Raw genomic sequence first — 25,838 nt, forward strand, 5'->3', positions numbered from 1 at the left:
TTTGCATGTATTCTTGCTGGAACAACTCTATTTCATTAAAGTTCAGAAATAATTTTTGGTTGAACTGATTCTCGGTTGTTTGAAAACTGTTTAGTTTTTGCATAAACCCAGATCTAGCACTGGTCTTGTTCAGATGTAATCCGAGGTGCATTAATCAGAAATCTGTGCTAGAAGAGGCTGCTCTCTGTGGTCTTCAACTCAATGTTCATTTTTCTCTGCCAGAGATCTCTGGGCATAGCAATACCTAAAGTACTTTGTCTAAATGCATCCTGGTCTGTTCAGTGGTCAATGGTTTAAATTTTAGGGTTTTGCTAATCTGGTACATTCTGACTTGAAATATCCTTGGAAGCATCTGCAGGAGCAACTCGGTGTACAGCCTTCTGTGGGGATGGAAGCTCTGAAAGGCCATGCTGAGGCACAAGGGAAGACAGGCTTGTTGCCTTGGCTTGCAGGATTTCTTGTTGTCCTGGTTTTGGCCGAGATAGAGTTAATTTTCTTCCTACTAGCTGGTATAGTGTTGTGTTTTGGATTTAGAATGAGAATAATGTTGATAACACATTGATGTTTTTGTTCTTGCTGAGCAGTCAAGGATTTTTCATCTTCTCATACTGGCTTGCTGATGAAAAGTTGGGTGGCGAACAAGAAGATGGGAGGGGACACAGCCAGGCAAGACGCTGACCCAAACTGGCCAAAGGAATATTCTGTACCATGTGATGTCATGCTCAGTATGTCAACTTGGGGCAGTTGCCTGGGGAAGGTGGTTGCTGTTTGGGGACAGCCTGGACATGGGTTGGTGGGTGGTGAGTAATTGCATTGTGCATCACTTATTTTGTACATTCTTTTATAATATCATCATCATTAGTACTGCTTTCCCTTTCTGTCCTATTAAACTGTCATTGTCTTAACCAACAAGTTTTGTGTGTGTTAGTTGTTGTGGTGGGATTTTTTGGTGGTGTTTTGTTTTTGTGGGTTTTTTGTTTGTTTGCTTTGGTTTTTGTCTTCCCCTGATTCTCTCCCCGGTCCCACTTTAGGGGAGAGCAAATGTCTGTGTGGTGTTTAGCTGCCTGCCGTGTTAAACCACAACACTCGTTAGCTGAATCAAATGAACTCATTACCGAATTTAAGAAATTTTTGATTTACTTGCTGAGAAATATTCAATATCTCCAAGTATTTACTTATCCATACAGAATTCTTCCTTGTTTCGTTGTAGCAGAACCCACCATTCTTGGTGTTTTTAAATGAGTGTTTCTCAGACATGGCAGGAAGGCAGCTGAAGCTGAGGGAGCTGGGTCTTACTTGTCTGGCAGTCAGGTCATCTCCATAGAGCTCCATGTTTAGATTAGATTTCTGTTCCTCTTTTCCTTCTTGCTGTATGTAGCCTGGGAGTTATGGTAAGCAAGGTCTTAGTATTTCCTGTAAGTGGTAGAAAATTATAGAGTATTTTACTACCTGCTTGAGTTTATGCATGAAAGTAAATTAATACCTTTATTTGTAATGTTTAAAATCAATTTATGCCTAGATATAGATAAGGGTTAAAGACTGAAAATAGCAAAATGACTACAGGTTTCACACAGTACACTACTTTTTAGATTTTAAGAATAAAATGCTAAATTTCTTTTCTATGTGAAAATAAATATTCACATATGCAGAAATGCCTGTTTATTATGACTGTTGCTAGACCTAGCTGGAAATCTCTCTCTGTGATTACTTTTAACATTAGTCTAAAACTACATCCCCATTGTAATGCTAGCACCAGAAACAAGATTTATTAAAGAAAAAGAAATAAAAATTTAATAATTCAAATTCAAACATTCCTTTTTAAAACAAAAATAAGCAGGAAAAAAGAGCTGTAATAAAGGCTAATTCTTTTTATATAGAGTCTTGCACACATTATAGTATGTGGCCTTAAAACTATCCAAATCTTTCTTAATGACAGCAGTTCAAAGATCTTTGGACTTATTTACACAAGGACACTGAAAATTAATCTGCATTAATTAGACTTGAAGTGGATTAGTTAAATTGCATTAAATCCATGTTCAGAATGCTTTCAAAATTAGTATCCTTAATTTAATTTATATTAATTTATTTTGGAAGTGGACTAAGTTGCATGGAATTAATTTAATCCTGAATGAGTATCCATAATGGAGTCGAACTAGTTTAACCACTCTTCTTTAAAATTAAGTCGAGATTCTTTTAATATATTTTGATTTTTCTCTGAATTTCCTCTGAATTTCTTCTTTGTTTAAGATTAAATTTCTAAAGATACTAGTATACATAGGTTGTTTGGGGTTTTTTTGGTTGTTTTGAACTTGCTATGTTACCGTAAGCAAAACGGTTTGCTCACCCTAGTTTGGCTCTTACTCATGTGTCAGGAAATCCACACTAACTGAAACCACTAAAATTAGTCTGTTGTAGTATCACTACTAAATAATCCAAAGCCACTCAAACTGATTATTTGTAATAAACTGATTAAATTGTAGAATAGTTTATAAGTACAATTAGGAGCTTCCAAGTATTTCCATCTTTTGGCAACAGGTAGTCCAGCCAAAGTGCTCAAAAAAAAGGGCATTTTTTTCCTCTCTTAATAGACATGGCAGAATATGGGGAGTATCAGGGCTTGTTTCACTGTGACTATGTGAGATCCAGCTTGCTCTTTACAATTTCCCAGGAAGGGCCTCATTCGAATTTCATGTTCTTCCTGTATGTGCTTCTATTCAATGTCGTTTTTCCAGTTTCTTTAAAGTGATTTGCATTTTTATTGGTAAAATGTCTTTGAGGTAGACTGCAAGCAATGCATTTGTGAAACTCTGGAGAGCTGGATCCTCTTGTTTCTCCCCTACCCTTGTAGCTGAACACAGAGTAGTTCTTGCTTAAAGTTCAGAGTAGTTCTTGCTTAAAGTTCAGAGTAGTTCTTGCTTAAAGTTCATTGCTCAATTTGAAAATCACTGTCAGACATTGCATACCACCCTCTTCCTGAATGTCAACTATGCTTTTTTACCTGAGGATTTTGTGGCCCTTGTGCCTTGAAAGGTGCAGGTATTGCAGGTCTTCCATGTTACTATTTCTTTTGGATAGCAGAAGTTGTAGAAGAAGGTCCGAAAGAAGAGAATGTGGTAAAAGAGAATCTTTCCATGTTGGAAGTTATCCCCTCTTAGATATATATAGTATTCCAGGTTAGCTGTATTTTAAGCTAGACTTGTGAGATATATTGGGTTTGTTTCTGTTTAACAGAAGCCAACACTTTTCGCAAACAGTTTGCAAAACCCTGAATGTTTCAATGACCATGAGGAGGCAGGATGAGCCAGAACTAGTGAGCAACTGGAAGTGTCTAATAGTGGTTAGGGGAGCAACAAGTCACTTGGTGTGGTGGGCAGATGTGTGTATCTCTCTTGTATCAGATTTTGCATTGATGGAATAGTGAGTTTAAACTTCAGTCTTTTCCTAAAAATTTTATCAGGTGTGACTGACAGAATTTACATTCCATGTAGACCTGCATTATCTCATAAAAGTTTGGCTGACCTATTGTACAAATAGAAGAATATAATGACACAAGTTCAACATGTTCCCTTAGGTTCCTTTCATGATGAACTGCCATATTAAGCTTTTCGAAAGAGTACTGTTATGTCACACCCCATCATACTGTGTTTTAGAGTAAACGCAATTCTCATCTCATGGGGGATGAAGGGTTTGAGAGCAGTCCAGCCAAGAAGGACTTGGGGTACTGGTGGATGAGAGATGGGACATGAGCCAACAATGTTTGCTTGCAGTTCAGAAGGCAAATTGTATCTTGGGCTGCATCAAAAAGAGCATGGCCAGCAGGTCGAGGGAGCTGGTTCTGCCCCTCTACTCTGGTGAGGCCCTGTCTTGAGTTCTGTGTCCAGCTCTGGAGTCCTCAGTACAGGAAAGACATGGACCTGTTGGAGAGAGTCCAAAGGACGGCCACAAAAATGATCAGAGGGATGAAACACCTCTCCTATGAGGACAGGCTGAGAGAGTTGGGGTTGTTCAGCCGGGAGAAGAGAAGGCTCCAATGAGACCTTATTGTGGCCTTTCAGTACTGAAAAGGAACCTATAAGAAAGACTGGGACAGACTTTTTAGTAGGGCCTGTTGTGACAGAACAAGGGGTAATGGTTTTAAATTAAAAGAGGGGAGATTAATGCTAGACATGAGGAAGACATTTTATTTTTTTACAATGAGGGTGTTAAAATGTTAGACCAGGTTGCCCAGAGAGGTGGTAGATGCCCTGTCCCTGGAAATGTTCAAGGCCAGGCTGGACGTGGCTCTAAACCTAGTTGAAAATGTACCTTCTCATTGTGGGAAAGTAGGACTGGATGAACTTTGAAGGTCCCTTTCAACCCAAACTATCCTATGTTTCTGTATCATTTGTCACAATAAATTAAGGAAAAAACTAAAAAGGTCTGTGAGGTTCAGTGAATGAAACCATTTTAGTATTAATTAGGGTGGATGTATAGCTGTTATTAGTATCCAAATTAACTAATTAGTATTGCATAAGTATAATATTGCTTGTCACTCTTTCTCCCAGAGAGAAGCCTGATGCACCTTGTAGACCTCTTTCCTATATTTACATAAAATATCTTTGGGAGAAAAGAGAAAGAAGCAAAAGGAAGGTGCATAAGAGATAAGAGAGATCAGACAGTTGTACTCAACACAAGGTCTTCTCAGCCTCAAGCAGCAATGAGACATACTAGCAGCTCTCATCTTTCTTATATTAAAGATATTATATATATTTTTTAACTATCCTGTGTTATTGCATATTGGGCTTTCCAGTGAAAGAGTTGGATTATTTTGTGGGATTTTCTGATACTAGTTTGAAAATTATTGTTGCTACTCATGGATTGAAAGGCACTGAACCCTGTCAGTGCTTATCTGATAGCTGTATACTTAGGTCTCTTTTCTAAGCTGTCACACTAATACTTCTCTCCACTCCCTGCCATGTTATAATAATCATATTGAAGTCTCATTGCAATCTTCTGTGCTCAGTATGTGTTCAAAAGATTTATTTGCATTTCTATCCTGAATAAATTAAAATAATTTTGTTGAAAATGGCTTTAGAGGGCTTGTATTTCCATATCTTTTCAATTCCTGCATACTTATATTCTAATATACTGGAAAAGATAATTTAAAGGTAAAAGAAATGCAAGTACTTCTTATATACGCATTTGGCATGTCTCTTGGATGCTTGAAGAGATAAAACTACTTATTACATTCAAAAAAGTTTACTAATGTTCCTCATTAAACCTCAAAATTCTGGATTTTTGTTCACTATCATGCTTTATTTTTATTGATAAAATATTTCTTTGCCAAAAAATGCAAGACTTGAAGGAGTTAATAGTATTGATCAGGGTTATATAACAGTAGGCTGAATATGAAGTTAGTTTTCTTGAAGGTGGAAAATGAAGTCTGTTTTGTGATGTAGAAATATGCACTTAAAATGAAGATACTAACATTTTACCCAATAAATGCATAATTCGAACTCCTAATACTTTTTTGCGTATCAGGTTATATTTCTTGTATCTGCTGAATAGCTGGTGTTTGACAAATTCTTGGGTTATTTCAATGTGGATGTAGGATTGTGAGAAAGATGCTTTCCTTAACAAACAATAATAATTTCCTGAAGCATTTCTTTTAAATTACATACTCTTTTGAAACACATGCAAGTAATGTAAGGTACACTGGGTTTAGGGTTTTCTTTATAAACTGTAATAGGTGCAATCACAACAATGTGTGACATGGGAATTGAACAGCACATACTTTAGACAGGTAACTGTATAAGGCTCTCATCCGAAGAATGAGAGCCTTCATTATGGTTCGAAGTTTAAGTAAAATCAATGAGTCTGAAGTGATTTTTTTTTATTATTATTTTGTTTGTTTTTGTTTGTTTGTTTGTGTTTTTTGTTTGATTTCTTTTTTAATAAGAATCCAGAAGTTTTCCTGTAATTTCAGAATTTTAAAGATCCAGCAGAACTGGACAACAAATTCACTGGGAATTGGCTCAATGAAACCAAGAGAGCAGAATCACAGACATTTAAGTTGAATAATGATTCAAATATTCTAGTACAGGTTTTTATTTGATAGTTTGAATGCATGGGGTTAGTTAGCTCTGGAGGTGTATTGCACTATGGTGTGGGCCAAATGAATGTTTCAGGTGCCAGACGTAAGGTTTTCGACTGGCATGTGTAAGTGTAGCCGTGTTGTTTGTCAGTTCTGGTGGGTTGGCCCTGGTTGGCTGCAGTTGCGTAGGGTTTTTTTGCCCCTTCTTAACTACGTTATCACAGAGGTTCTACCACTGTTGCTCATGGTCTCAGCCTTGGCCAGTGGTGGGTCTGTCTTGGGCCTGGCTGGTGTTGGTTCAGTTGGACTTGGGAGGAGCTTCTAGCAGTTTCTCTGGGTCTAAAAGGAGTCTGGACAAGTTTATGGCGAGAAATGCATGAAGGTTTCTTAGTATACAGCAGTTATATCTGCCTCAGAAAGTTCTTTGAGTGGAAAGGGTTTGGAATCTGGAATAGTATTTAGGGAAGTGTCGTATATGTTCTATTATTTTCTCTGGATATCTGCTTGCAAATATTGATAAAAACAAGATACTGGTCCTATCTTGTATTTCATCTAGCATTCAGCTGAAGTTGTTGCATGTTATCTTTGTTGACTTCTGAATTCTTAAATTACGAGATTTTGTAGTTCATTCCAGTTTAAAAAGAAAAAAAAGTAACCTGAGCTCAGTTCATCCTCACTTAATGGAGAGAAAACAACAAATTATTATCAAGAAATTTGAAGACTTTCATCTATGGGGATAACTTTGTAATAGAGAGTGGATTTCTGATGGCTAAACCAGCATGGCTGTTTGACTTTTTGCCTTTGTTCTCTAGTTTTAAGTAAGCAGAGTAATTTACTTACCAGCAGCACGTGGAATACAGTAGAGTATGGAAAAGTGAAAACAAAAGGTCAGTACGTTACTGATGTCCCCTCCGTGCCTCTCAGTGTACAGCCTCGATTTCCTACTTAGATCTTTTTGCATCCTGCTCAGTTGTGTAACGTGGAACAGTCCTTTGCAGGAGCTGTGTCACAAATATGGCAAACTCTGCAAAAGCAGCTTACAGAATAGTTAATATTGGTAGGGCAATAGCAACAGAAATATATTCGTAAAAGAACAGTCTAATTTCTGTTGGCAAATGTGGGGCTAACACCCTAAACAGGTCACATCCCTTCTTTTGGTTCTGCCTGGAGGGGTTGAAGTTGTTTCCCCTTCTCAATCCTTTCAGTGCTCTCACCTGGAGGTTGCTCCCCTCCCAACTCATTTTTGTCCTGGCAGTTTTACTTATGATCACAAACAGCTTAGGATAATTTTTCATAGGGTAATAATTGTCAGCTCTGAAGGACTGTAGCAAAAAAAATAGATCAGAAAACACTGAAATTAAAAAAAAAAAATTAAGATGCACTTAAGGGAAAGTAAGTTCACAAAGTTTTGTAGATTATTTTTTCATGTTGGGTGTCCAGAAACTACCCAAAGAACTAGGGCGCTACTGGAGTAGAGCTGTGCAACCAGCATATGAGACAATTGCTGTGTGATGAAGCAGCTTCATCTGCTACCAATTTTCAGAATTGTTGTGTCCAAACCATTTTTTTGCTGTAGCTTCAAGCAGTTCATGAAAACAGTGTGTTTACTCTCAGAACATCGCCAAACAAATGGAAAGTTTCTGGTTACCTAAATGTTAGATCTTCAAAACATGTTGAAGATCTATCAGGACAGAGATTTAATAGCTTCCTCAGGGAGGAGCTGCAGAGGAAGGTCACTGGCCCAAAGTCACTAAGTTTAGCGAGGCCTTTTTAGACTTAACGTTGTGAAATCAGGATCCAATAAATTACTTGAGTAAAAATTAGTTTAAGTTATAGAAAAAATATATATATATTTAAATTAGAAACTATTTACATGCCTGTATGATAAATTTCTGGTTCTGTAGACTTTAGCAGTTTTGGGTAGAATATGTACAAAATATGTGATTAAACAAATGAGATTTTTTTGCATGAGGATGTATTACTTTATATGATTAAAACCCACATAATGTATCCTGAAATAGCTATGTAAGACAGAAAAGAAAGAATATAGTTGGGAAGAAATGTATGCAGGCTTAGAATAAAAACCAAATGTGTTGTAGCAAGTAGCATTGTCATGCTAAATTCCTATTTTTCCATGTTTGTACAAATTTGACTCTATTGTGATGATCAAAATGGAGAAGAGGACTGTAAAATTGTTTTTTTAATCCTATAGGAAGGAACCCGCTACTGCCTTTTGAAGAATACTAAAATACCTTATTTCAATGTGAAGTGTGTGGGGTACCTTTATTTTAAAAAATACATAGTAAAACGAACATATTTCTGTCGTTGCAGTAAATTACTTCTAAGGATAAAATAAGACCTTTTGGTGCTGAAATGTATGTCTTGTGTGGTCATGCTTGTTACTGGGAGGTGAAATGGCATTAGTGTACTAATGATGACAGCTGATGCAAACATGTTCTGGAAGTGGTAGTGTGCAGTATGACTATTAAATTCAAAGATTGCCTAATGTCTGAATAGCATTTAGTGAGGCAATGATAATTTATCTAAAACATTTGAACTTTAAATTACTGTAGCTGAATGTGTCAAATCAAAGATTTAGAAAGATGCTTATCAGATTTGTGAAGAGTTTTGTTAAATCTTGTGGATGCTGAACATTCTCTTTCATCAGTCCTTTATTGAAAGAATCTTACAATTTGGACTGCTACTATTTTGCACTCAGAAACACTGAAAATAGCAGATAACGTTATCAAAGTTAGTAAGAGATAGGATATGATACTGTTCCTGTCCACAGTGCTTCTTCCAGACGGGAAACGTGCAAGAACTCGTCCTTTTACCTCTCCTCCATCCTTACCAGTCAACTGGGGAATGATAAACAACTGGTTTTGTTGCCCTCACTCAAACTTGGGTTTGGTGGAGGGAAGTACAGGAGTGTGCTTCATTAGGTGGTCTTTTTTTTTTCTGTCATTAAAGTAACATGGAAACTCGCCAAAGAGCCGCTAAGTTTATCTGAAGTAACACTTGCAGCTTTGTGGAAGTATGCGGCTGAGTAATAGTACAAAAATAGCAAGTTATTTTGAGGAAGAGCATATGTTCTGTAACAATGAGAAATTGGTATACAGATAAAAGAAATTACGGATCTAAATATAAATTTCAGATGAGAAAGATCTGTGGCTTAGTGCCTCAAAGTCTTCTGTAGACATAGCCATTAGAAGTTGTTTAATGCTCATTCTTCTAATATAGTTATTTCAAGAAGCAGCATCATTGTTAAATTGCTGCACTGCCTTAAAGGTGCATATTTTGCAGTCTGTAACAGTTCTGATAATAGGCACTTTTTGTGTTTGAGTGTGCACTGATATACAGGGTACCATACAGTGATAATTGCAGGCTATTTTTTTTTTCTTACAAGAAAGGTACGTTGCAGAGCCATACTATTGCTTACTATTTAAAGACACTGACAGCCAAATGCAGGTATCTCCTGTTAGAATTAAAAATGAAGACAACATTGGAGCAGATTCTGAAGTTACTAGAGAAAGCACTTGGGTATATGTGCTTAGACACTGGAAAACTATTCCAGTAGAATCACTTGTGCAATATTGTTCAAATTTTTCCATGCCTCAGCAGATAAGAACAAATTTTGCTTTAAAAAAAAGGGGGGGGGGGAGGGGCGGAATATATTAAGTCCTGCTTTGAGGATTAAAACTTTAATGTATAGAAATCTCTCTATTTCATGCAAGAGATTATTTTCTTTCTAAAGAAAGTGAAGTGAAACTTGACACCAAGTTGTTAAAAATCGCTGCCTTTAAATGCCCCTCCTTTTTTTTTTTTTTTTCCCTTTCCTTTTTTTAAGCTTCTCCTTAAACAATTAGAGATTGGCATATGTAAAAGTCATACTGATGAGTAGAACAAGAGATTAGAAGATTAAGTTGCAGTTGGATGTGGAATAACTAAAACCTAAGGCATTACCACATAAAATCCATATAGAGCTGCTCTGTTAGTCAAGCTCTACATACTCAGTGTAAAGCTGGCTGAGCTTTGAAAGCTTCAGGAGTAATTATGTAAAATAAAATCTTAATTGTTAAAATTTCACTATTCAGGAGGTGCCAGTTTGAAAATACTAGACCCTAGGGCAGTCTTTGCAGAACAAAAATCAGTAAATAAATTGTAAATTGTAAATAAATATTTTTCTTTTCTGAATCGCTTGCACTTCAAAAATCTACATGCCACTTGCTGTCATTTGCTGTCTGTAAGACAGAAGTGATGATGCAGGACTTCTTTCTCAGAAGAAGAAATATTGGCAAAGGAGAGACATACAGAGTTCAGGGGGGGAAAGCAGGGAGAGGTTGAAGAATTCAGCTGGCATTAGGCGTATAATAATCATTCAATAGGTGTATTTTTAACCTAGTTCTCTTTCTCTCCCTCTCTCATGATTGTTGAATAACCAGCCTGATCCCCTTAGTACCTGTGTTATAAACTTACCTGTGTTGCTGCTGTTGGGGAGAAACAAGGTAAAAAGGAAGCTTACAAAATGAAGATAGAAAATGATTGAGAAATTAGGAGAAAAAGAATCCTTATGGGGTTTTCCTCCTCTGTTTTTTTCCGATATTTTCTCTGTAATGCTGAAAGTATGAGACTAAGTAAATACAGTAACTTTAGCACTCGCATGTACAATTCCCTGGAAAAGGGGGGGTCACTTTCCTCTGAGCCAGCAGTCATCTCTGTATCTGAAGTAGTGCTATAAAAGGGATGTATAGGAGGTAAGATAGTCTTTCTACTGTTCAGACTTTAATGCACAAGTGTGTATTTGGTGTTTGGAATTGTCTTCTGGTGATAAAAAAAATCATCCTTGTGAATTTAATGATCTTTCTGTGTATCTGGGATCTGTTCCATGGGTACTTACTGCTACATTCTGTAGTTCCTGGCTGGGCCACGTAACAAGTTTTATTTTCTGTGAAATAAGTATGCAGAGGAATAACTGATACATGTCCAGATCTCGTCCTAATATAGATTTCAGATGTAGCCTGGAAACTTAAATGATAGGTAAATTATTGGTAAAAAGACATGAAAATACAAGAACATTGCTAGCCTCTATAGCTATGAAATCTGGGCAGTTTTGGAGTAATCCCGTTGAGGTCTTCTGGTCAAAATCAACAGGTGGAATATGCTCTCTGCCCGTTTTGATACAGGATTTGTAGAGAAGGTAGAAGAGACTTTTCTGTGATAAGGAGGAGCAAAGTGCTTTATATGGTGTTCCCTCTGTAGATACAATCCTACTACTCTATTTTACTTGTTTATTCTTGTGATTTAAAAAAAGGAGCTCCATCCAAAATGCTCCTCATTTGGAGCCTTGTGCATCCATGCCATATGTTAGAAAACATGATGAAGAGTAGTTGCAGAATTCATGCAGCAACACTTGTCCTTTGTCTCCTTCCCCACCCACTCTGAAAAACAGAATTGGAGTCTTTTATCCTCTGCACCATTTTTTTCCTCCTGCAAATGTACATTTTCCAGCTATACCAGGTCAGTGTTCTCCAAACTGACCAGGGATTTTATACTTCTTTTTTTATGTTTCTGACTCACATTTTGAGGGTCTATTTTTAGGTTCTTTAAAACACTGGACTGGTATATCTGGAACACATAAGCTAAAAATTGACACCTTGAAAGCGACAAAAGGTGAATAAAAAAATCACTGAGTGTTTTAAACTACTGCTTCAGGCACCGAATCTGTAACACATTTCATGCCATTTTTCATATTTTCAGTATGTCATCTGGAAATTAAAGGAAATTTTTAAAAGGCTTTGGAAGCCAACTTTACTATTTTTGAACTTGTTGTAAGTGCGTAGTTTTCAATGAGAAATTATGCCAAATTTGACTTGTATACACTAGTATTTTGGATTATTTCCATAGCCGCTGCATACTCTGAAATGTGCAGAGTGAGAGAGCAGATCTCATCCTGTCTGATCTAATCTTGTTTAGATTTTTTTCACTCTTAGCATCCTGTGACAGTAATTTTTAGCAGTGGGGTCATAAACAACCTTTAATGCTTGTTTTGTCATCTTTCACGCTGAGGGTAAAGGGAGCGTCTGGAACGCATTGTGAAGTACCAAGTGTGTGTAAGCATTGAGGACGGAGAGCTGTTACACAAAATGTTACACGAGGTGGTATCGTTTCACACACACATGCCTGTGGACAGATGTGAAAATCACTATTTTAATTGTGTAAGCATTTTGCAAATGAACTATCACACCATGTTAGATGGAAAACAATTATGCTTTTGTTGTTAGTGGTTTGGTCTTGTGCTTCAGGTGCTGATCATTCTGGGTTTTGACAGGTATATGTAAGAAAATTTCCCAAACAGGTATGGTTTAAGACAAGTAGTAAATTTCATCTAAGAGTTTTAATTCAGATGTGCAATCCTTTGCAACAGATTCACAGCTGTTGCTTTGGTCATCTGTTTTTTTTAAGTCAAACTGAAGAGTGGCCCAGATCACATAATGAAAAGTAATGGGATATTGGATGATAGAAGAAAACATCTAGGAAAACAACCTAAAATAGCTTTGGAAGCTTCAGCCTGCTCAGTCTTTTCACACAGTGAGAATCCATGGTATAAGAACATCTACAAAATACATTTTATTTTCTGGCTGTGGAACATGGGTAGCATACGAACATAGACACTAGTTTGTGACTATTGCTTGTGGAGGAGGCAGAGCTGAACCTTCTTGGAGTGACTCCATCCAGGAACAGCTTGAGGGACCTGTACCAACAGCCATGCAGACTCCAGTTACATTTGTCTTCTAGACTCTGAAAATACTCTGTCTTTATAAAGTAAATTTGCTTGTTGTGTAACTTGACACAGGATCAAGAAAGGTTCTCATATAGTTTAGTGACTGTTCAGTCTTGGAGTCTTTGCATGTTAGAGAAGCCTCAAGGTGGTTGGAACAGGAACAGCTGAGGTTGATTCTGCTGCAAGAAGAATAATCCCCAAGCTTTCCTCAAATGGAGCTCTCGGCCTTGGGAAGGGCCACTGCAGGCAGCGCTGCCGGGACGCTGGGAACAGCAATACTGGAAGAGTTTTGCTATTTAAAAAAAAAACTTTCAGGAAACCCAGGTCCTGTGACTAGCTGAGGGCTGTGCTGTAGCACATGCTATCCACACATCGGGATGTGCAGTCCTGGCATTGTAAAATTTATTAGGAGCTTTTTCAGTCCATTGAACAGACCAGAACTTGTAGTAATGAAAACTCAGTTCTAAAGGTGGCATTTCTGTTTTGTCCATATGAGCACCTTTTTTTAGATTCTGCCTTTTTTCTTCTCACCCCGCCCTTTGGGCAAAGAGATTATAAAGAAATAGCTTAGGGAAACGAAACAAGCTGTCCAAATTTGTAAATGTTGCACTTCCTCAAGGAATTTCAGTAATGCATAACAACTGGCCTAAATGGGGATTGGAACAGTTTAAGCATCTTTATTTGTTTTTATTTTAAGGAGAGCTGTAATGATTTCTCGAGAGAGCAAGGTTGATTTTTAGAAATTGGCTAGATACTTGCAGTTAACAGTTACACTAGCAGAAAAATAGATATTTAATATATAAAACAAAAGTTTTCCTACTTCAGCATATTTTTTCTTTCTAAGTGAAACATGTAGCTATTTTTTTCTGCAGTGGTGGTATTAAATTATTAGAAACATCTGAGCAAACACAGCAGTATTTGCACATGTAGAAGTAGAATGAGTAGGGTAGTAGACACTATAGTTAACTACACCGAAATGTGTGGGGTGCCCTGATGTCTGGCGTGGTGTTTGTCAGGTGGCATCCTTATTATGTGTATCATGACATATGAAGAAAGCTCTATGCTCCTACACTATCTCCAGCACAGTAACTTATATCTGCTATCAGTTTTTCATGTTTACTGTTTCTTGATAAGCCACTGTGCAAATGATTGCTGAGATTTCAGCCGGTATTAAAAGGATTTTTAAATTGTTTCTTCTAGAGCAGAAGATAGTATTCCCTTTATATGATGCAAACCCTAACACTGGAAATTTGACTCTGTTCTTGTTATTTAAGTAAATGCCCTATCTAATGCTGTCCCATAATCTGTAGAAAAGGCACAAGCAGATACAGAGGAGAGTCACGTGCAGGACATACTGATACGATCTCCAGCTTTGTTTCTCTGAGGGCTTCCAGAGATGTTCAGGAAAAATGTGTAAAGCTCTTCATGGAAGTTGGAATAGTTTGTTTATTGGATTTAGAGAATCTGAGAGCTGCTTTTTGGGAGGCTGTTCTAGTGTAGGTGTTTTCTTTTGGGATATAGTTAACATGCATAAAGCATTGCTCCCCTTTTCTGTTTATAGAAATGTTTCAGTGGACTCTGATTTGTTTAAAACAATTGTATCTTGAAAGCCTGCTGGTAGCGATGATTTTAATGTAGATAAGCTTTTACATGGACTTCTGTGATGATTTCTCAGTTTTTTTCCACCTAACAATCGGGTGGGTTAATGGCTGGTTCTGAAAGCTACAGAATATTATACTGACTGGTGAACAGGCTAAAGCACTGTAAGAATTAATCTTCCACATCCTTGTTTGATGAGGCTGTATCACTGTGGTTCTGCTGAAGTCAGCAGTGGAGTACACATCTGCTCCAGCGAAGGGTCTTACCCTTGATTAGACTGAATTCTGTTCCAGGTTTTACTATAGACAACTTTCTGTGATACATTACAGCTGAAATTTCTGGATCATCTGCAGCTGGAAATCCAGGGAATACTGTAAAGCTGTCTAGGTGATCTTCTGAAGTAGAAAATGTATCACTTGTTTCACTTTACTCTTTTCTTTTTCTTTTTTCTTTTTCTAATTATATATAATATTTGTAGTAGCACTGCACTATTATTTAGTCAGTAATAGAAAACCCAAACGTATAGAATTCTTGGGTCTGTGTTATCACATCTAGCACTCTCTTACCTTCACTTTTTTAAAACTATATTTTAAATGCCTGCTTGTCCAACTGTCAGCTTGCACAATTTATTGTCTTGCTTTTTAAGCCTTTGGGGTGCATGAGGCACTGTTTTTTTGAGTATTTGACTTGAAGACGAGTGTCTGCCCTGTAAGCTTGACAAATACTTGGAAATCAGCAAGGCAAAGCATCCTGGATAGAGGATACAAAAGGGAAACCATATAATTCTCTGTTGGAATAACACAAATAATGTGCCATTCATTTCACAAATAATAAGCAAAATATGATATTGCACATAGCAAGGAGTTACAAATCAGAGTATACTTTTAAATGATAATGTCTAAATGATTATTATCTCCCACATTACGAATTACTTGCTTTCAGAAACTCTGTTAATTCAAATATATATTTTAAAGAACCAGGTAGAGAGAAAATCTGTGATGTGTAGAGAAAGAGAGGAAAATTCTCCTCTTCAGTGAACATTCAAAAATGATGAATACCTTAGGGGATAAAGGAGAAAATTATTTGCATGGATAATAATAATTTCACAGAGCGTGTATGGCACATAGATACTGGAGTACATGCTGAAAAAATGAGAATGACTTTGAATGAGCCAGTTTAGGAATTACTTCTGAAAGAAAAAAATTAAAAGCCTTAAAAGAACACATTTTCTTGGCATGTGCAGCATGGCTAAAGACACACCCACCTGCCCACCCCCAATTTCCCTGAATATGTGTAGTGGAAAGCTGTCAAAACTGCTCAAATCTCTCAGGCTCAGATCTCTTTATACTGTTCCAGCCATTACAAGGAAGGGAAAAGCTCTCAATAAGCTAAAGGACAGCTTTAGTGTTAAGAAGCAGTGGTTACAGACCAGCCAGGAGTATGTATCTGTTGGAAATGGTATAGATATTTTAACCATCAAGGAAATGGAACTATGGGACAGTATTTTAATAGGGAGATGGGGGAATGCACAGCAGTTGTAGTGCGATGAGTTTGTGAACATGAAATATTTGCTTGCTATACCAGGAAATTGCTTCAAAATCAAGGTAGCGTTGCTTAGTCCACACGTCCACACGTGAGTAAAGTCTTTTTTCATAACCTCCCCAAGTTATGTTTTCACCGGGTTCTGGAGAGTCTCTTTCTCGCCAGATCCTATCTTCTTTTCCTCCCAGGAGAAGGGAAATGATTCCACAGAGGCTGTTCAGTGAGTAAATACCCAAGAAATTAATGGTACTGTTGTATGGTCTTCTGCACTGGCAAGCTGCAGCAAATGGGCTTTGGCTATTAAAATTGTCCTGCCGTGAAAGAGGATGGTGATGAACACTTGATAGACTCTTGCTGGGTACATTGAAAACTCTTATGCAAACTTACTTCTCCAAGCAGGAGAGCAGCTGGAGGCTGCTGGACACAGAGAGTGCAGTTCTATGTGGCTTCACTCAAGGTTTCTTGATGTGAGGGATTTCTTTTCTTTTAATAGCTAGAGAAGTTGAACATTGATCTAGTTTATGATTTATCTAAAGTAACTCAAAACACCAAAACCTGTGGACTTCTTAAGCACTAAATCTTTGAGGTACTTTACAAAGGCCAAAGGAAAGCATTGAGTAAACCATGAGACCACAAATGTAAAGATAAACTTGGACTCTTTCTGTGGCTTAACCAACCTGTCTTAATCTGTTTTATGTTATTTTAATGCACAAAACCAAAGGGAGATGTCCTATTTATTTTTCTTGTTTTTTTTTTCTACCCCTCTCTCCTCCCAATACTGTTGCTAAAAGTGGAATTTCTTTGTTTTAAAGGAACTTACTAAATCAGGACACTGAGATTGGGTTAATTCTTTCAGAGTTCCTTTTACACATGATGTTAAACATTGTATATTAGAAAAAAATCATAGGGCAGCAGTGAAATTGTAATTTGACATACAGAAGTATACAGTGCATGTGTGAAAATGCATTTACAAATGTGGCTTTAAGTAAAATATTAAGCATGCTAATTAAAAAAAAAAAAAAAAAATTATGTCACTCTAAGTTCTTTTCTGTCTCTTGTTACCCTTGGTCACTTTGACCTGTATGAAGTGGCTGTAAAATACTAAAATTTTGTTAGATTGCATCTTCTGTTCATGTACAGATGCATAAATGCCTGCATAAAATTTCCTGTCCATTGACTCCAAAGTCAGCTTGATCAAGTCTGTTAGGTAACTTGACTAATTACATATCTAGCTAATTTATTCTTCCATCCTCACTAATGTGGAATGGTTTGCATTTTATTAGCTTCAGTTCTAAGTGTCAATGAGAAAAACTACTCCTAGGTACAATTTTTTTTTTCCTTCCTATCTCATTGTTTTTGTAGTTATTGAACACCAGGTTTTAAACACTGTAATAATCCTGCAAAGCTCGTGTGGTGCTTTTATTGTTATTTATTTCTTTTTAAAACAAACAAAAGGAAGAGTTGGAATGGTAAGCTGGATAATGAACCTACAGTGTTAGGTACTGCTGTGAGAAGTGGGAGGGAATAACAGAACCAGCTAGTTGACTAACCACTTCCCTTCATTGTTGCTTTTAATATCAGAGGAGCCTTACTAGCTTTCTAAACCACCATGAGTCACATAAACGAGACCATGTACGCTCTAACTGGTAAGTTTCTTTCATTTAAGATCTAAAAAGAAAATTGAATTGGAAGTGATTGTCTGTGATTAGAATTTAAATAAGATGTATTGCTTTGTTTTATTTTTTCAGAATCATAAAATAATATGATCCTGTGTGTTGTTCCTAGTAAACAAATCCAGACACATTCCTGCCTTAGCAACAAAGTTCATGCAGGGTCAGAAGGTATATTTCCTTGACAAATTACAGGCTAACTACCAAAATAATAATAACAACAGTTGAAAAAACAATGCAAACCCATAAGGTCTAAAAGGTTTAATTGATGGATTTTGAATTAGTTGAAATATGAACTTCCATTTCCCTTACAAGTAATGTATTTTATGCTGTGCTGTCCTTCACAGGCTGAAGCCATTTCTGTTGGTTGCCGTTACCACTTGCTGGTTGAAAAATTCTTATTTCATGGTTTCTATAGTTTAAAATCCTAAATAATAGGCTAAATAAACGAGCAAATACTTTTCAATAATTTCACTTTTAAATACACTAGGCAAGCTGAAGTAAAGTTGTCTTACAGTGGAGACATATAGTTAAGACTAAAATAAGATGATTTTACACTTGCTGTGCTCAAAAACTGTCAATCAACCATAAAGTCTGTATGAAGTTCAAGCCTGTTATCTCAGCAGCAGTAGAATTGAGGGCTCTAGTCTGCTTTTACTGGTCTGAATCAGAGGTAGACTGGATTCTTAGTGTGTAGCCAAAAATTTTAATATGGATTTCAGCTGTTCCAGCTGTTTCTTTATTTCTTATTGATAACGTGTCTGTGATGTGGCTAAATATACACAAAACTAGGGAAAGGCACACCAGTTCAGAATCAGTTTTATAGCAGTGTTCATTTAGCAGATTGCACTAATTTCTGTTGTCAGTATATATCTTTACTTAATAGCTTTATTTGAAATGTATTAGCTGCTTTTTAATGATACTTTTCCTAGCCCAAAAAAATGAACCCAATTAAAAAATCCCAAAAACCAAACACAAAAGAAACAAACAATAAACCTTAGTAATGGATGTTTTTCCTAGTGAGGTCATCATTAAAAAGTTGGTGATACCTTTTAGGTTCTTCTTTCAAGACATGATGTTAACACCTTAATTCATTCTGCTTTATTGCAAGCAGTCTATTTGCACTGATACTTTACAGTTTTTACAATAGGTATTTGCAAAGTTACTTCTATGTTTTCTTCTTACATTTGAGTATTTACTTTTGAAAGACAAAAACATTAAGCCAAATGTTTCAGGAGTTTCATGATGTTGGTAAAAATGTTTTTAAATTTTGTTTTTATTTATATTCTCATACTGAAAAAATAGTACAAGTAATTATTTTGAATCTTGTACAAGAAAACATGGTGGACCACGGAAGGTTCAGCTAGAAGAGACCTTGTGTTTGTCAGCCACCCTTGCCCTAAAATATGGGTGTGCTGTAATGAAAAATTTTCACATAGCTTATTTTTAATACCAATGTTTTTGGAGAGCCATCAAGGAAAACATCCAGTAAGTCCTGTAAGGAAAAAAAAAATATTAAAATCTAACAGTAGTAAATAAGGTATGTGGTAGTAATAGCTGCAAAATTTGTTGCTTTTTGAGGCCATCCTCTGGGCAACATGCAGGTAATTAGCAAGTAACTTGTTCTTACTGAAGTGACAAAATAAGATTGTTTTTTGAACACCTTAACCCTTAATATTGCCCTCTGCTTCTTTACACAGAAGTTTATTATTATCGTTCTTGTACCCAGTTCTCCAGCTAGAGGAGATCCTCTTGGAATTCTTCAAATATTTCCCTCATTTGTGTCCGTAACAAATTTCACCTCTTCAGTCTTCACCTCATTGCAGTGTCTGATGCTGGATCCTCAGAAAATCTACCCTTGTTCTTGAAAGTTGTGATGGGCCTGTGACAAGTTACAGAAGTGAGGGATTTCGTCAGTGCTACTTTATTTTGCAACTGGACTGGAATTATGCAAATATATGGCCATCCCAGCATTCATTAAAGCAAACAAACCAATGAAACAAGAACATCCTCCTCTTCCTCCCCCTCCATTTAGACCCCAGAGCTGCCCAGCTCCGGTGGCCTGGTCTCAGAGGTGGCCGGGAGAAAGTCCAGGGTGTTCTCAGTGCCTTGCAAAGGCAATTCCCACAGTGGGGAACACCAGCTAAATTCTCTTTCCTCTCCCATTGGGAACCTAAGATATTTCACACCCTGTTAGACCTGGCAGAAATCATTCTATGAATTCAAAGGTTATTGTGATGAGGGCTTAACGGATAAGTTTCATTTCCTTAGGAAACCAGGCTAAAAATAAGTTTTAGCTCTTCTGTGTGCACAGGAAATTTTTTAAAATGTTAGTACCAAATTTGTTTCAAAATGGGTCACAAAAACTGATTGTTTCAAAAATATGACATTTTAGTGTGGGGGGACCTATTATTTAATTTTTAAGATATTGGGTTGTCAGTTATTTTTCCTCTTCTTTCTAGCACTCAGATATACTTAGTGGTGTTCATGAGGATACCTTTTTGGTCTCAGAAATAGCCATAATGGCTTAGAAGTCTTAAAATTTAATTATCTTTGTCACCAATCCCTAGCCTCTAGGACCCCAAGGCTGTCCAGTGTTTCAGGCCAGTGTTCCCAATCCCATATTTCATCTCAAAGCTATTGTTATATCATCCATTCCAAAATTTGTGATGTTAATAGTCATAGCAAGTGTAGACTTACTTTTCATATTAACTGTTCAATTGACTGTCACTGAAATTAATGAACTTCATTGGATTCTGAATATTGGAGGGGAGTGAATTCTTTCAGGCTGAGAAACCTACTTTTTTGAGATGTCTCGAAGTGCAGCTTGCTGCTAGACAGTTTTCCTCCTCTAGTTCATTTTTTTATTTTGTAGTTAGTTCTAAGTGAACGGGTGTGTAAACAAATGTAAAGTAATCCCAGGATGACTTTTTCTGTGCTGTTTCTGGGCTATATGGCATTAATGTTATAGAAAATGTTGTTGTACACCCCCAACCCTTCTCAAATATATATTTCCAGTTTTAAACAGTACCATTTCAGTATCTATAACATAGGCACATTACATTATATTACAAAAAGGCAGTTCAGGTTTTAAAAATCGAAGACTAGGAAATACGTAGCATTCAAAGTAGCCTTCAGTTGCTGGTTTTTGTTTGTGTTTCTTGTTGTTGGTTGGTTGGGTTTTTTTAAAATGCATTAAATGCTGTGAGTGGGAAGGGATGTAGGGTACTTTAACAAGATGTTTCTAAAATCTGATCACATAATACTTCTGTAGGTGGAAGGAGGACAGGAAGAGGAATGGTGAGAGAGGGTCTTTAATATTGCACTGTCTATATAGTTGTTTCTGGAGGCACATGGAAGAAATGAAGCTCTTTAGGATTTCACAGTTTATAGGAGAAGATACTTGGGAGCTCAACTGGGATGCCTCTGTGGCAACTGCACATTCTTTTGCTTCATCTCTATGTAATCTCCCTCCCCATCACAGGTATCTTGAAGGCCCAGCCTGTGTTTGTCATCTTCTGTAGTTACTGTGGTGGGCAAATGACATGGGGGCTGTGATTAGAATTTTATATAATTTCCATGGTGAACTTCCACCTTCAGTGCCCGAGCACTTATAGGAAATGTTACTTCAGTTGTGGTTTCAACAAGGGTGACGTTTGATATCTCACAGCACTACTTTTAATATGAACCCCAAGTTAGTCCCATTTGAAGGGTTTGTAGTTTGTAGGAGGTAGTAACATTTTAAAGCATCTCTGAATATTCTAAGTTGCTTCCTCTCTATCTCGGATAATGTCAGCAAGAGTTGATAGAGAATTTCGAATAATACAGTTCATTGAGTAGTATGTCTGATTTTGTTGATTTGTTTTTTTTAACTCAGATGAAGATGAAATGGAATAGAGTTAGTTTGAATAGCAGACAAGAATTCTGTAGGAACAAAGTTTAAATTGTCAAATAGTGACTTGAGAATATTTTAAGAGAGGGTGGAAAACATTTGTCCTATTTGAGTTTCTGTCTAGAATGGTACCTCTTGGGGCATAAGTCTTAGTAGGTAATTTTATTCTCAACCATAATTTTTTCATCAAATATTCTTACATGAGGCATGATCATTGCACATCTGTATTTGAAAGCAGAGGGAGCAAGAGAGTATACAACTCTGTGAGAAAGCTTAAAAAGCCCTGTATTTACAGCTGGATTTGATGTACTAATGCAGTGAGAGAGCAGATGCTGACAATTATCACTATGACTGCTCTTTAGTGCTGTTACATTTTTCAAATTATGCTCAGCTCACTAATTTGATACTCTTAACCAAGGCTGTTACTACAGCTCTCTAATTTCATTATTTATAATTACTTTTGGCTTTGTAAATGAAAACAATGCTGCTGATGACTCTGTAATTTATAATCCTGGTAACTGTAGATTTTCATTAACTTATTATTTGTCAAATCTTTATTGTGCAAAAGATTGTTATTGCTGCTGTTTTTTTAGAAACGGTTGTATGACTTGTGAGGTTTCTTTTTCTTTCACATAGGATCTATTTGCAAATTCTATGCATTTTGTACGAATAAGACACAAAGACTGCAGGACTTAATACATTTTTCTCATACAGCAGAAAATACCCACTGAATACATCATTTGGAGGTAAACAGTACAATTTATTGAATAACTTTAAACAGCATTATTCATTTCATGTTTGCTATTGTGATTCCAATTCCTTTTATATGTCTTCATAGGGAGAGAAGTGAAGAAAAAAGGTCCATAAGCAAACTACTTTAGGCAGATTAACATGGTATTTAAGAATAAACAAAACTCTGAATTTTAAGTTGTGAGGTCATAAGTCTGTTTTGGTGATAGCAACTATTTTTTACTCTCATACAGATTTCTGTTTGCAGATATTCTAGCAAGATTACTAGCCTAGTCTAACAGGATGATTTGAAAGGATGAACTTCCATATCAAAATGTATAGCGAAGTGGGAGTGAAGTTTTGAAGTTATGCCAGGAGAATCTTTGACTGTCAGATGAAGATTTTTTTCCTTCCTTCTTTTTCCCTATTGTAGTGTTTTCCCAGACTGTGTGAAGAATATTTTAGACTGTGTGAACCAGATTTATAATTTTATGTACTCGCTCTGAATTGCTGCATTTAGAAATGTTGCATACAGTTGAATGCTATTTAATAAGAAATTGGCAAAAATTCTAAGGAATATAATCTTTTTCTCACACATGTATTCCTCTGAAAAGACCATGCAGTGGTTCCTTAATGAATATTTATGGTTTATAATCAAAACCTTCTCTCTGTAATGTTGTGCATGTCTACTTACTGTGTTGATTGAATTAGGAGAGCTACTTTATTTTCCATGAATGCATGACAAAAGTTGGAGTATGTCTGCTGAACACTGTTCTTCCTTAAATTAATTATCTGCTAATTAACTGAGGTTATTTTTCATGCTTGAACACATATTTGTAGACCAGAACAAATGTGTAGAAGCCTACATGATATTTTAGAAAACAATGTTTGGTGCCTCGAATTAACCCACAATAAATTGAGGGGGGAAATATGGAATCATTCCAGAATTTGACTTGGGCTTAAGAATGACCTTTTTATGTTACTACTATGTGAGTTGTAGACATATAGCCAATAGTCACATATAGCCTACTGGTTATGTATGTGAAGAAAAAAACCAAACCTACACTTCGACAGTATTGTTGTGTTGTGTACGTTGGTAGGATCCTCTCATTTTTGAAGAACCCTCTTCCTTCAAGTATTCTTCACTGTGATAATCTGTTCCTTCTGCAAGACAGCATCCTGGAGTCTGGTTTTATGTGGTTATGTGAGGATTTTGGTTATATACTGTCTTAATTGCAAGACATTATGTTAACAAGGATGCAGGCTGTTTGCATGCAAGTATAGTATATTTTTTTTTTTTTTTTTTACATTTTCCACAACCGTAAGGCACAATAGCTTATTTAACAAGCTATTTTCTTGTCCAGAATTTTTCTTTATTCCCATATAAACCAAAAAAACCCTCTCTGAGATTACAGACAAAACCCTCCATCTTGTAGATCAAAAAAACCCACCTCTAAATCCACAAATAATTAAAAAATACTTTGCGTTTATGTGAAGCTCTTGTTGAAGCACAGTTTACAGCAGTTTGGATGTAGCGCATTACTAAGATGCTTCTTTGGGCAGTAAAGCTGCAGCTTCCCCTTGTGCCTTTCTAAATCTCACCTGGTTTAGGAAGCTACTTTGGCTTTATTTTCAAGACCATGATACTGTATTGTACTCCCCAGCAAATTGCCCACTTATTTCCATCCCACTTTAATCAAAATTAGTAATATTTCACATATTTTATTTGTTTTCAGATTTGATTTGGCTGCTTCCAGTCATCATTCCCTGATGAGTTCTACTTTAGCAAAATTCATAATTCTAATTCTGAATGTATAGGTGTAACATCAGTAAGACAGTATGTCCTTTTTAGACAGAGGCAAGTTTACAGTTTCTGTGCTGCAAACAGCTGGGACATGATTCTGTCTGCATCCTGAGGTTACAGAATGCTGTGTTGATACAATGCCCAAGCTAATTGTGCATATTTCTTAGCAACAGGGGTTCAGCACTGTCCTAATTGCAGTTAAACAGCTTTCAGTCAGCCCAGGGGGCAGGCAGAGCTTTATTGCATGTGCCTTCGGAGAGGTTAATGGTATTTCCATTTAAAGGGCTTTAAAGCCATGGCAACTTCTCCCTTCTGTTCCCATCCACAAACTTGTATGTACTTTGATTCTGAATTTTGAAAGAAGGTATGAAGATAGTAATGGATGATCTTCAATTAGGCTTTACAACAATGGCTTGAAAACATGCTCTACTGAAGAGATTTTTAGTTTCTGAATTTGCAAAGTTATGTGCAGTAAAGGACAGTGTGAAACTGTTGTTTCCCTGGAACCCGAAGTCAGAGTTGTCTCTTCTGAAGTTTGGCAATAAGACTATTTCTCCCTTCAGTTTTGCTAGTACCTTCACTGGCTTTCCCCATGATGCCTCATTCACAGTCAAAGCTATTTAAAGATATAAAATGTATAATATAAATAAAAGCAGGAAAAAAACCCTTATCTTGCTTTATTAATTTTCTTTTAAAGAATTAACATATTCCTCAAGTCTAAATATGCCTGACCGTTTGGAACTGGGGATGTTTTGATTTCAGAAAAAAAAAAAAATTAAACAAGTCAACCTCTGTGAAGTCAAACAACTATATATGCAAATAAAGTCATTCGTCTAATTAAAATTCAGTTGGTTATTAAAGACCAAATTAAAATGACAGTGAAAGAACAGCCTCAGGTGTATGACTGTGCATTCTAAACTGCTACATTTAATGTTTATGCAGAATGTTTTTTATATTTTAGAAAGTGATTAGCACCTTGGCTCTACTGCTTTCAGATTTTGGTTTTTTTTTTTTAACAGTGCATAAAATGTCAAGATTTTGTTTCAACATTTGACCTACTTATAAAAAAATGTTCTGATTAGTGCTGCGTTATAGACTCCATCAGTTTTGGAAGTGCCTTTGGGTAATGTATTGTAGAGAAAAGTAATCTCATCTAGGAGCTTAAATGGACCCTATCACATGTGAAGATAAGATTGTGTTTTTTTTTTTCTTCTATTCCCTATGCCTAATTTAGTTGTCAGATGCAGCCACATTCAGGTGTCATGCTTTACTGATAGCTTAATTCCGTTTGCATACAAATTCTCTTCTTCCTTGTCTAATTAAAGAGACTCCCTCCCCCAGAAGTCAGGTGGCACAAACAGTGCTTCACAAGTTGTTTGTTCCAAAATTAAGCTTTTGGTTATTACTCATTTTCTGAGTTCTGTAAAGCGCTTAGTAGTTAGCAGGGCATAAACACCTGTGTCCCCAAAAGGCAAAGGTGACTGGTCACTATGGGTTGTGCTGCTGGGTAGGTAAGAGCTGCGGGCAGGCAGAACACAAATGAGCAGCAGTGTTCCATCCAGAGCGTGGTAGCCTTCCATCCTTTTGTTTGGAAAGGAATCCACACTTGTGGTTCTTTCTTCACCTGGTTTCCCATGAAGCAGAGCATTTGTTAATGAGATAATAGGTGTTCATTTGGGAACTGTTGCGAGAGTTCCAAGACAGAGCTTCCCTGAAGGTAAATTTCAGGCTGCAAAAGTTGGTGTTAT

At 36.6% G+C, this 25,838-nt stretch overlaps 1 protein-coding gene across 7 annotated transcripts in view; it reads left to right on the plus strand.

The window, feature by feature from the left end:
- The window catches only part of HDAC9 (histone deacetylase 9), a 472,156-nt gene that overhangs the window by 54,387 nt on the left and 391,931 nt on the right, over positions 1-25,838 (plus strand). The window contains exon 1 of one of the 7 annotated variants that reach the window (XM_065051248.1): positions 9,744-17,641. The exons of the other annotated variants lie outside the window; for them this stretch is intronic. Within the exon in view, the coding sequence (XP_064907320.1) occupies positions 17,605-17,641 (37 nt within the window). The 5' untranslated portion in view covers positions 9,744-17,604. Of the gene's footprint in view, positions 1-9,743; positions 17,642-25,838 lie in introns of those variants that run through there. 7 annotated transcript variants of the gene reach the window in all.

Source organism: Columba livia, chromosome 2 (assembly GCF_036013475.1).
Source record: "Columba livia isolate bColLiv1 breed racing homer chromosome 2, bColLiv1.pat.W.v2, whole genome shotgun sequence".
NCBI lineage: Eukaryota > Metazoa > Chordata > Aves > Columbiformes > Columbidae > Columba > Columba livia.